The sequence below is a fragment of the Hipposideros armiger genome, unplaced genomic scaffold, assembly GCF_001890085.2.
Source record: "Hipposideros armiger isolate ML-2016 unplaced genomic scaffold, ASM189008v1 scaffold_282, whole genome shotgun sequence".
Lineage (NCBI taxonomy): Eukaryota > Metazoa > Chordata > Mammalia > Chiroptera > Hipposideridae > Hipposideros > Hipposideros armiger.
In genome coordinates this window covers 2007078-2019518 of record NW_017731632.1, presented here as the reverse complement: position 1 = coordinate 2019518, position 12441 = coordinate 2007078, and the positions used below count along the sequence as shown (strand labels likewise).

At 48.5% G+C, this 12441-nt stretch overlaps 1 protein-coding gene and 1 long non-coding RNA gene across 10 annotated transcripts in view; one reads left to right on the top strand and one right to left on the bottom strand.

The window, feature by feature from the left end:
- Nucleotides 1-5247, top strand: part of PCGF3 (polycomb group ring finger 3) — a 48381-nt gene extending 43134 nt beyond the window's left edge. For 4 of the 9 annotated variants that reach the window (XM_019658056.1, XM_019658054.1, XM_019658055.1 and 1 more), the window contains 2 exons: nt 911-991; nt 1491-5247. In XM_019658056.1, coding sequence (XP_019513601.1) covers nt 911-991; nt 1491-1538 — 129 coding nt within the window. In that variant the 3' untranslated portion in view covers nt 1539-5247. Of the gene's footprint in view, nt 1-910; nt 992-1084 lie in introns of all 9 variants that reach the window. The other 5 variants (XR_002125692.1, XM_019658058.1, XM_019658057.1 and 2 more) reach the window with 5 other exon arrangements.
- Nucleotides 1632-12441, bottom strand: part of LOC109390942 (uncharacterized) — a 15116-nt gene continuing 4306 nt past the window's right edge. Inside the window, exon 3 of the long non-coding RNA XR_002125693.1 lies at nt 1632-8858. This is a non-coding gene — a long non-coding RNA (uncharacterized LOC109390942). The remainder of the gene's footprint in view (nt 8859-12441) is intronic.

The window sequence follows — 12441 nt, the reverse complement described above, 5'->3', positions numbered from 1 at the left end:
CCACTGCCACAGGGGCTGCAGGTGACTCACGGCAGCCCAGCTCCAGGTTGAGCTGTTGTTCACCATCTTAGCTGTAGAGGGCAGTGTCACTGGCCCTCATATGTGGGATCCCAACCGGGGCCCTCTGGCATCCCAAGCCAGCTCTTAACCAACGCGCCACTCGGCCGGCTCAAACAAGGCCTTTTAACAACAGCAAGCTCCAGACAATTCCCACATGAGCCCGAGACCATTAGGACACAGGAAGCAGAAGCCAGCTGGGAGGACACGGGCCTGCAGCCCCAGGGGGTGCTGGGGGACTGAGTTCATGCAGCTCTGTGGGCGCTGGCACCTGTTTGTCCCCAGCCTGCACCGTCAGGGGATTTATGCAGGAAAAGTCCTCAGATTTTAGGGCAGTGAAACAGTTGCGTGACACTGTAATGTGGATACGTGTCGTCACTCGTGTCTACACCCACAGAACACACCACCAAGAGTGACCCTGACGTGAACTGTGGACTCAGGGTGATGGTGACGTGTTCGTGTAGGGTCATGGGCTGTAACAAGCACCCCACGGTGATGGGTGTTGACTGTGGGGGATGGGGTGTGAGACTTCCCTGTACCTTGCACTCAATTTTTCTGTGACCCCTCTAACTCTAAACTCTTAACTCTAAAACTACTCTAAAATAATCTTTGTTTACAAAAAAGAAAGGAAAGGGACTGTTTGGGGAGCCCACTACCTTTTTCTACTGGGTGAGAGGGACAAGCTTGATAAAAAATTGGGCTGTGGTTGGGGGAACAGGGCGCTGTGGGTGAGAGCAGCCTTGGGGGCTTTCAGGGCAGGTGCTCTGGGCCCTCAGACTGATGGGTGTGAATCAGAGACCATGTGTGCTGAGTGCTGTCAGCCCCACTGACCGAAGCCTTTTCCTCCCACCAGCTGGACATTTTATGCAACGAGGAGATTCTGGGCAAGGATCACACACTCAAGTTTGTGGTTGTCACGAGATGGAGATTCAAGGTGAGGCATGTGACTTTGTGATGACGTGTGTTATCTGACTTTCAGTCTGCTGCAAGTGGCAGCTGCTTTTCTGTGCATGTTTTTATGTGAAAGTTTAGAAATAGCGATCCTGTCACGGGATCGCTGTGAAACGCAGTTACTTTGAAATCATCAACCCTGGAGTCACCAGGCCTGGCTCTGACTCTCCCCAGCCCTGCTGGTCGAGGTGACCACCACCCTGCGGTGAGTGGGGAGCAAGTGGCCACCCTGGAGCCTGAGCACCTCTTTGTGAAGCAGGACACAGATGGGTGGTACCCCATCTTCAGGGCAGCCGCCCGGGGGTGGGGGTCACAGCCAGGGCTGACCACGGCCGGGCTCCTAGTGGGCAGTGTCCAGGGGGTAGGGCTCACCCCGGTCACCTGGGCCCCAGGGAAGGGCTCCTCTGGGCCCCGGTCCCCCACGGCACGTCCCAGCCGATGGGCGTCCTCGTTGCGGTGTGTTGAGTCGGCCTGTCTTACAGAAGGCACCGCTGCTGCTGCACTACAGACCCAAGATGGACTTGCTGTGAGTGGGCGGCACGCACAGACTTGGCCGCCTGAGCCCCAGCGTGTGGCCGGCGGGACCACGACCGCCACACTTAGGACGTTGCCTCTGGGTGTCCTGTGGACCAGATTTCTGAATAGAGAATATTTATAACTTTTGTACACGAGAACTCACATTCAACGAGACACTACCAGCAGCACGGCGGTGATGCACGGCGGTGACAGCACCACGGTGACAGCACGGCGGTGACAGCACCACGGCGACGAGATGCTGACACACTTCACGGTTCACGGAGCTGAGCAGCACTCCCCGCGTCCTCCCGTTTCCAGACCAGAGTGGCACGCACAGCCCCAGCGCGTTCCTTCCCACACGTGCCCTTTGCTCGCTTTCCAGGTCTTGCAAATCTTGGCCGTTTCCGTTCAGTTTATGAATTAGGTTTCATGGTAAGCCTCAAACACACTTGTATGTTTATTGAATCCTTCCTAAGTTATTGAAAAAGTATCTTTTTATGAATGACGATATTTATGTTGCGTTTAGTTTCCTGTAGACTCAGAAGTGTAAAAACCTAATGTAAAAGCGTACCCAAAGCGGTGGCCGTGGACCCTGCACGGTGGCCGTGCTGCTAAGCGCCCCCCGCCATGCGGCCCAGCGTCGCCGGCAGCTCCGGGCCCCCGTGAGCGGCCCGGGCCGAGCAGCCCCACGCCGGCTTGCAGCACAGTTCTGGTTCTTATCAGTTACTTTGGTGATTAGCTGAGGCACAAATAGTGCAGTGCCACCACTCGCTGTGCTGCGTGTTCTCCCCATTTTCATTGTGTTGAAGAGACATGCTGGCAAGTAGGGGCTTTTCCTGAGAAGGCGCGTCCAGCAGAGAAGGGGCTGCCGAGGACACCAGGTCCCCAGACACCCACCCTTAATGGGGGCTGGCTCCTGTGCCCGAAGTGGCTTTTTCAGTTCCGTGATGACCTAACATGCCAGTCACAGGCACCACACATTCTGTTAGCCCCGTTCTCCTCCCAAGTGTTAATATTTTTGTGGGATTGGAGAATGAACTCTGCGCCAGCACATAAAATATTTGTCCCTTTAAAGGAGCAGCTTGGGACATGCCAGGCAGGAAGGAGGAGAAGGAGCCCTTTCCCCGAGTGGCCGCGGCGCTGTCCTGGAGCTCTGTGGTCCCTTCTGCGTGTCCCCATCCCTGGGTGACCCTGCAGCCAGCAGCCCCATCCCCCACCTCTGCTTGTGGTCCGCGGGCTGGGTTTTCCATGAAGTATTTTACTTTAGTGACTAGAGTTTTTTCTGCAATTTGCTTTAAAAGTTATGGTTGGGCTCATCGCCATTCAGGTGTGTTTGTTTTCTTCTGCTTCCTGTTTCGTGTATGTGAATGTCAGAAGCAGCTACTCATGAGACCTAATCTTAGTGATGACAGAAACATTCAAATTAATCCAACCCAAGCGATTGTAATGTAAGGCCTTTTAAAGACCTCAAAACAAGTTGTTAGAAATTGGTCAAAACTCACCTCTTGATTTCGACCCCTTCACTCCCCGTTCTGTTTGGATTGTCCAGTTACCTAAGCTCGCTGTTCACCCAAATTGTTTTTCGTTACTACACAGGGTTTACCGAGTAGGTGTGTATGAGTAAATATTACCTGTCTACCTCAAAACACACATTACTGCTGAAGCACCCCGTAAAACACCAGTTAGCACAGCGCGGTCCTAAGTGTTACATTAGGACTGAGGCACCTTCCTGTGCGGTGAAGTGAGCACCCAAATTCAGACAGAGTCCGTCACGGCTCAGAGGCACCTGGCTGTGGCTGGAATAATCTCACGATACATATTTGTAACTTTGTACTCTCTTTGAAATCACTTGAATTTGCTATGGTGCTAAGTTGATATATTTAAACAGACAGACAGATGGAAGTAAGTCGGAGCCAGTGTCCACGTCACAGCTGGTTGCTGACCACTCTCGCGTGACCCCGCTTTTGTAATCGTGTAACCTGATGAAACCTCAGCAGCAAAAGTACCTATTTTTCTAAGATTTCCTTGAGCAGACTGTTCACCACAGGTCGATTCCTGGTGACTTGCCTCTGGTCTGACTGCAGCCTCGTCACAGCGAGCCTGGTGTGGGGGACAGGGTGGGTGGGCCCCTTTCGGTAATGTCGGAAGGCTGCGTTTCATTCTTTCCAGAATGAACGTCAGGATCAGTGAGTGACTGGACCCTATTAGGTGTTTTCTAACAGGTGGAGTTACCGTGGAGTTGTTGTCACAGCTGTTTGTGCTGGTGAAACAGGCTGTCCTGTCACCGTCGTCGCCGCAGCGCGTCCTCTCAGCAGCAGTGGGACCGCCACCCAGCGTTCAGTCTCACCAGTACGGTTTTCATGAAAATAGAAAATTCAGATAGAATATATAATATTGAATTTAAGATTTGGGGGGTTAAGAAAGAAAACTTAACTTTATAAAATTATTTATTCTATTTTAAGCCTTCTATCCTATTTTCCCATCCAGTTTGGTTTCAGTGGTCCAGCTTTATTTACAGGCATATAACATAAAATTGTGGGATGTTTTGCAAGCTTCTTTTTACTTTGAGTCGTTTTGATTTGTTGTCGTTCTCTGCGGATGAAGAGCTTTGCTCACGCTTTTGTGCAATAGGTCCCAGCGTGCGCTCGCTCGGCGCTGTTCACACGGCGACGGCGCCTCCTTGCGAGGAGTGTGGGTGGAATCGCAAAGCCTGTACCTTCAGCCACGTGGTTTTTCCTTTCTCATTGTTGTTATTATAAGAACACCGTTACTGGGCTGTGCGTGTGCCTATAAGAGCACCTGGCAGCAACATTTGGAAACAGTGACCCGGCAGGCAGCCGCGCGGCCGTGGCTCTCGGGCGCTGGACACGCAGAGGGCGGGGCTGCTTCCCGCGACCTCCCTGCAGCCTTTACACACCGTTTGGTTTTTCCTCAGAGCGCGGGCATTTTCCAGTGATTTAAAATGTGTCGTTGGGTCGAATGCCCTAAGAATGAGCCAGCTGACCTTGACGCTGTATGTGAACATGTGACGTGTTCTCAGAACATCGAAGATAACGGGAGCGCAGACAGCAGGTCACAAACCCAGTCTCTGTTTGCTCAGGAAACCCCACACACTCCAGCAGTCGCCTGCGACCTCAGCCCGATGCCCCAGGGTGCATCTGCCTTGCTAGTTAAGTGACCTGAGCACATTGGGATAAGTAGATGAGGAAACATCATTCAGACTACACCGCTGTCTTCAGACTGTCCCTGCCAGGCAGGGCGCATGGCACGTGCCAGCCTGGGCACCCCTCCCTTGTCAGCGTCTGAGGGCACATCTGAGGGATGGACTGAAGTCTGCGTGTCCCCTAAAATGTGCGTAGCGTTACTGTAAGTGTCTGTTCCAACAAGTTAGAATTGGGATTAAGAAAATCGTGTTTTCCCAGACGGTGCAGGGTTTGAGAGAGCTCACCACCAGCCTGCCTGTCATGCGTGGCACCATGGCAGCTGTCGCGGGTTATGGAGATGACAATGCAGATACATATTTTTGACTGTTTAATTTGAAAGTTTACATTTTTTTATGCTTTGTGTTGGTGTGTAATTTTTGTACTATTGGTGGCTAGTTTTTGTCTAAAATCTTTTTTGGAATATTGCTTAAATGTTTTGATTTTATGACAGTGAAGCTTGTATTCAGTGTTTTGCCAATTAATATTATATGCTTGTAATAAAAGCAAGAGAAAAACTTAACTAATTTTCTTTCAGGCTGGAGATGTGTTATCTAGAGTGTTTGAAAGAGCATAAGCTAGGTGACCTGTAGAGGACAGTGTGTGGATAGCCTGCCCACCCCACTCGCCCTGTCCCTCCCTCACCACAGCCCTGAGCCCCCAGCTCAGCTGCCTCGCTCCACGTGGCCTTGTGATGTCACTATGGACGCAGAACTTTTTAACCTGGTGCAGTGTTTGGTACCAGGGTTTGGGCAGGTACCGTGTGTAAGGTCCCCTCAGTCACCTGTTTGCTCGGACCTCACGCACTGTGGCTTAGAGCTGGTATGCCAGCGGGAACCCAGGGGTCATGGGCCAGTGTGGTCCCAGGGCAGGGGGCCCTGCGTCCGACTCTAGCGAGGGTGCAGGGATGCCCACCACACTGGGGACGGCGCCCCAATACACCTACACATGCCCCCAGAACAGTGTGAGTCTGGGCACACTAAAGGGCCCCGTCAGGTTGGCACTTTAATTAACCATCACAGACCATTTAGAGGGGGAAAAGTACTGTGCTCAAAACCTTACTTTTTAAAGGTTAAGTAATTTTCAGCAATCTTGAAAGTCTGAGAAATCTGAGAGTTTCAAAAAGGGAGAGTGTGGTGACCAAAATTATGTTGGCTTATGAGTTTCAAATCAGTAAACTACGAAGATAAGCTCAGTCTTAAGAAACTGACCTAACCGATTTATTTATTTTCGGTAAGTCATTTAGTCCGTCTTACGAATGTCAGAGTATTGGCCGCAGCCACATGTAAAGGCTCCTGTCATTTAGATACTGGAGTAAAATGCAGGGGAGCCTCACAATGAAGGTCCCCTTGCTGGTCGTCCGTGTGGGCAGGTTGCAAGATCGTTGCCAGGTGAGGTCGGGGGCACTGGGGGCCTGACAGCTTCGGGCAGCCCCTCCCAGCTCTGCCCACAGACCTGGTTGTCATCCCAGGAAAGGCGACTTGGCACGGGTGAGCAGGCGGTTGGGTGGCTCTGGGTTCTGGGTGCCCGTGGCCTCTGCAGACCTTGTGGGGCAGCATGTGGCCGTCCACTGCTCCCGCGTACTTCCTGTAGGCAGGTGCGAGTGTGGTTCCGTGTGCATGAAAATGTCCAAGTGCCATGACAGACACGTGACTGCATGTCTCCTCAAGGTAACAGGCGCACAAAAGGAACGGTGTTGGCTCTGCCTCACAGCACCTGCCGCGTGGCCAAGGATAAGTCCTTTGAGTTTTGGTTCTTTAGGATGAAGCCCCCAGAGGGTGTGACAAATCCCTCATAAGGGGCCCGTGGTGGGGGGCCGCCCGCTCCACACCCGCCTGCATCACGGTGCCCCTTCTGCTGGAATGATGATGTCATGTCGCCCTGTCCTAGTTACACTGAAGTACAGCTGCACATACGAGTAGCAGTCCCTGCAGGACGCACAAGGCCACTCGGCACCTTCTGCTCCTGTTTCCTTAATTGTCCCTGGATTTTTTGTGTGTGTACATAACCACTGCGCTTATTCCTGGGGTTAAGCTGTACTGCGGTACTGTGAAAAGAAAGTTGCTTCTTTAAGAACATTTTTAGTCAAAATCTTTTGAAAGGTAAAAGGCTCTGGCCTTTAAAACAAGCGGACCAGCCGTGAAAAATGCTGGGACTGAGAACATACTCCTGCGGGCGGGAAAAAGCTTCGTTCTGGGGAGGCACAGACGGGCGTGAGTCCTGAGTTCTGCATGGTGCTTCTAGTGACTGAATTTGACCCCTCCATCGTCTGCAGGACCCCAGGCTCCAGAGGGTGGGGGCTGGGCCCAGGACCCAAGGCCCCTGACGGATGCAGGGTGGTGGGCCCAGGTTCCCAAGTGTTTGCCACCTGGTGTTGGCTTTGGGCACCCACCACGTGGCATGTTTGTGGTCAGGTCAACTTTCACGATCTTCCTAAAGAGCTTCCACGTTGTCTTCAGAGTTCTCACATATTTCTTGTCTGGTTTGTGTCACGAATTGTCCCTTGGGGCGGTGGGGGCCTGGCCCACATGTTCGTGGGTCACTCTGGGAAAGGGAAGACACGGTGTTGGTACCGAGCCTGCTGCTCTGAGAGGCCCTGGGAGCTCTGTTGGCCACGTGGATGGTCGTGTCCCGGCGAGTGTTGAGCCCCTCTGACACTTGGCCCTTTGCTCCTCTGCGGTTCATGCTCCCTTCTGGGGCCTCCGGAAAAACATCAGTTGGTGGTGACAGCAAGCACACCATGTGTGCCGGCTTTAACAGGAATAGTCAGTGCCTCCGTTGAAGCATGATTGTTGAGGAGTTTTGATAAATACTCTTACAAGTTGAGACATTTCCTTCTGTTACAGCTTACTAAACATTTTAATCAGGAATATGCTAATTTTGTTTTATTTTTTAAATTAAAATTTTTAAATTAAGATTTTGTTTCGTTTTTGAAGTTTTAACATATATAGATTTGTGTAATGGCCACCACAGTCAGGACACAGAGTGGGCCTGCCCTTCATTGCCACATATGCCCCCACCTGTGACCCCTGGCGACCACTGATCCCCAGTGTTACAATGTTGGCTTTTCCAGATGCCGTATAAGTAAAATTGTATGTATGCAACCTTTTGACACGATTCCTTCTCAGTGTACTGCCATTGAGACTGTCCACGCTGCTGCACATGTCAGGATTTCCCCGTTTTCACTGCCAAGTGGCATCCAGCAAGTGGCTGTAACAGCTCATCTACCGCTCACCCAGCGAAAGACTTTTGCACTTTCAGTTTTTGATGACTGAATCGAGCAGCTGTGCACACTCAAGGACAGGTTTGCTTGTGGAAGGAACATTTTGTTTTTCTACAGGATTGCTGGATCACATGGCGTGTGTAGCTTTGTAAGCAAGCTGCCGACTGCCTTCCCGAGGGCTACCCTGCTCTGCGTTTCCAAGAGCACGTATGACAGTCCAGGCTCTCCATGTCCTGTTGTCAGTTTTCTGGGATCCTCGCTGTCTGTAGGTGTGACGTGGCTTCTCACTGTTGCTTGGCCTTGCGTTTTTCTGACGGCCTCTGGTGTCACACCAGCGCTCATTGGTCATCGTGTCATCTTTGGTGCAGTGTCTGTGTATGTCTTCTGTCTACTTTTTCATTGAGTTATTTCTTATTGTTGAGTTTAGAAAGCTCTTTATATACTCTGGATACTCCTGAGTTGGGTGTGTGGTTATTTCTCCCAGTCTGTAGCTGGTGTTTCCATTCCCTTGACACTCACTGTCGTCGGCAGATCAAATGTTTTTAATTTTGATGAAGTTCAGTTTATCATAGTTTTCTTTTATGGATTATGCCTTTGACATCATGTCTAAGAACTCTGCCAAATGCTGGGTCACAAAGATATTCTGTTTTCTTGAAAACATTTTAGTTTTATGTTTTATGTTTATGTGACCCGTTTGCGGTGATTGTAAGCGGTAAGGTTCAGCTTTTTGCATATGGGCGACCAGTTGTTCCATCAGCATTTGTTGAAAAGACTGTCCTTTCTCCAAAGGACTGCTTGAGCACGATGGTCAGAGATCAAACTGCCATATTTATGAGGGTCTGTTTCTGGACTCCAGTCTGGTCACTGACCTAAGTGTCTATCCTTTTGCCAACGCCACACTCTGATTGTTGCTGTGTTATGGAAAACATCAAAATTGGGTAGTATGATTCGTGTTTTTCTTTGTAAACATTGTTTTAGCTGTCTTAGCTCTTTTACCCTTCCATAGTCATTAAGAATCGTCTTATCTGTAACTACAATGTCCTGCTGGGATTTTTGAAACTGAGTTAATTCTGTAGATCACTTTGGGGTAGCTTGACCTCCTGACTGTGGAGTCTTCCAGCCCATGAGCATGTTATGTCTCTCCACTTACGTGGGTCATCTTTAGTTTCTTTTATCAGCATGTTGTAGTGTTTAGCATATGATCCTGTATGTGCTTCGTTAGCTTTATACCTAAGTCTGCCTGCCTGCCTTCTCTCCCTCCCTCTCTCCCTCTCTCCCTCTCTCCCTCTCTCTCTCTCTCTCTCTCTCTCTCTCGCTCTCTCTCTCTCGCTCTCGCTCTCGCTCTCGCTCTCGCTCTCTCTCTCTCTCTCTCTCTTTCTTTTAAGGAGGCTATTGTTTTCAATGTCAATTTCCAATTGTTCATTGCTTTTTATTGCTTGTATATAGTAATAAGATTGATTTTTATGTGTTATCCTGTTGAACTTTTGGATTAGTCTGGGATTTTCTACAGAGACAAATGTGTGCACAGGGGAAGTTTTATTTCTCCCTCTCCATCCTATATTCCTGTTATTTCCTTTTCCTGCCTAATTGCACTGGCTAGGACTTCCAGCATGGAAGAGGGATGGTGAGAGAGGACATCATCAGCTTGTTTCTGATCTTAGGGGGAAAGCATTGAGTATTTCACCATTAAGTATTATGCAATTACACAGTTCTATGTATTAAAATTCACACTGTACACTAAAAGAAAATAATCTATATTAATGTATAATAAATTTTTTTAAAATACAACTATCAGCAATGAACAATTGGAATTTGAAATTTAAAATATGATACCATTCACATTGATACCAAAAAGAACATAAATACTTAGGTATAAATCTAACAAAATATGTACACAATCTATGTGTGGAAACCTGTAAAACTCTGATGAAAGAAATCAAAGACGGTCTTAAATAGATGGAGAGGCGCTCCATGTTCATGGACAGGAAGACTCGATACAGTCAAGATGTCAGTTCTTCCCAACTTCACCTAGAGGTTAAATGGAATCCCAGTCAAAATCCCAGCACATTATTTTGTGGATATTGACAAACTGATTCTGAGGTTTATATGGAGGCGAAAGACCAGGGACAGCCAACACAGTACTGAGGGAGAGAAACAAAGTCAGAGTGACACCACCCGACTTCCAGACTTACTATAGACTACAGTCACCATGACAGCGCGGTGTTAGTAGAAGAACAGACACTTAGACCAATGGCACAGAGTAGAGAGCCCAGAAATAGACGCCGCCCTCTCCCCATAAGTATAGTCATCTGATCTTTGACAAAGGAACAAAGATGATACAATGGAGGAAGGACAAGCTTTTTTACAAATGGTGCTGGAACAACTGGACATCCACATGCATAAAAAGAAACTCAACACAGACCTCACACCCTTCACAATAATTAACTCACAATGAATCACACACCTAAATACAAGATTGGACAATTACGTTCACAAACTCATCCTAGAAAAAGTGCTCCATACCTCACTGCTGAATATCACTGTGGTCAGCTTTGAAGCACTCCCCTTGGGAAGCTGTGCACTGACGCCAGCGCCTAGTCCACCCTTCAAAGCAATTCTGGAACTCTTTCTGGAATGGCCATCAAAGCTGTCATCATATTACCCTTGATGTCCTGAATGTCATCAAAATGCCTTCCTTTTAATATTTCCTTTATCTTTGGGTAGAGAAAGAAGTCATTGGGGGCCAGATCAGGAGAGTAGGGAGGGTGTTCCAATAGTTATTTGTTTATGGGCTAAAAACTCCCTCACAGACAGTGCTGTGTGAGTTGGTGCACTGTCGGGATGCAAGAGCCATGAATTGTTGGTGGAGTGTTCAGGTCGTCTAACTTTTTCACACAGCCTTTTCAGCACTTCCAAATAGTAACCTTGGTTAACTGTTTGTCCAGTTGGTACAAATTCATAATAAATAATCCCTCTGATATCAAAATAAAAGAGGTTAGCAACATTGTTGGAACAAGTTCACACACTTAACTGTCAGACCTCGTATAAAATGCAAATCAATCTGATCTAGAAGGTAACACAGGAGAAAACCCAGATGACCTTGGGTTTGGCAATGACTTCTTAGATACAACACCAAAAGAGTGAAAGAAAAAAATGATAAATTGGATTTCATTAAAATTAAAAACTTCTGCATGAAAAGATAAGCCTCAGACAGGAAGAAAATATTTGCAAATCACTGATATCTGATAAAGGACTGTTATCCAAAATCTACGAAAAAGTCTTAAAACTCAACAATAAGAAAACAACGCAACTTTAAAACAATGGGCAAAAGACCTGAACAGACACCTCACCAAAAAAGATATACAGGTGGCAAATAGCATATGAATAATGCTCAAAATCATATGTCATTAGAGTATTGCAAATTATAACTATGAGACTCCTATCAGAAGGGCCAAAATCCAGGACACCAACACCACTGCACGCTGGTGAGGACATGGACAACAGGAGCGTAAACGGTGAGGCATCTGGGAAGAAGACAGCTTGGCAGTTCCGCTCAGAGCTCAAATGCTCTCATCATACAAGGCAGCAGCCGGGCTCCTTGGTCTTTACCCACAAAGCAGGTGAACACTGACGGCCACACAAAAACCTGCACACGGGTGTTTACAGCTGCTTTGTTCAGAATCGCCAAAACTTGGGAGCAACCAAGGTGCCCTTCTCCAGGTGATGGATAAATACACTGTGGTCCATCCAGACAGTGGAATATTACTCAGCGCTAAAAGGAAATCAGCTCTCAAGCCATGAAAAGACATGGAGGAACCTTAAATGCATGTTACTTGGTGACAGAAGCCAATCTGAAAAGGCTGGACACTGTCATTCAGCCATGTGACATCTTAGAAAAGGCACAACTGTGGAGACGTACAAAGAGCAGTGGCTGGAGAGATTTGGAAGGAGGGGTGCACGGGTGGAGTACAGGGGACTTTTCGGGCAATGAAACCAGCCTCTTATACTATAATGGTGGATACATGTCATTATACGTGTGTCAGACCCATAAAATGTACAAGAAAAAGAAAGAACTGTAATATAAATTATGAACTTTAGTTAACAATGTGAGTTCACAGTTTTAAAAATGCAGCACAGAAATGCAAGATAGGGAACCAGAAGTGGGTGAGGGGGGCCTGTGAGAATACTGTGCACTTTCTACTCAGTTTTTCTGTGAACGTGAAACTGCTCAAAAAAATAGAGTCTGGGGCCGGCCGAGTGGTGCATTGGTTAAGAGCTGGCTTGGGATGCCAGAGGGCCCCAGTTCGGATCCCACATATGAGGGCCAGTGACACTGCCCTCCAGAGCTAAGATGCTGAACAACAGCTCAACCTGGAGCTGGGCTGCCGTGAGTCACCTGCAGCCCCTGTGGCAGTGGGTTGCCATGGGCTACCGTGTGTAGCCAGCAGCCAGCGTGAGTGGCCAGCAGCCACAGTGAGCGGCCATCCAGAAGCC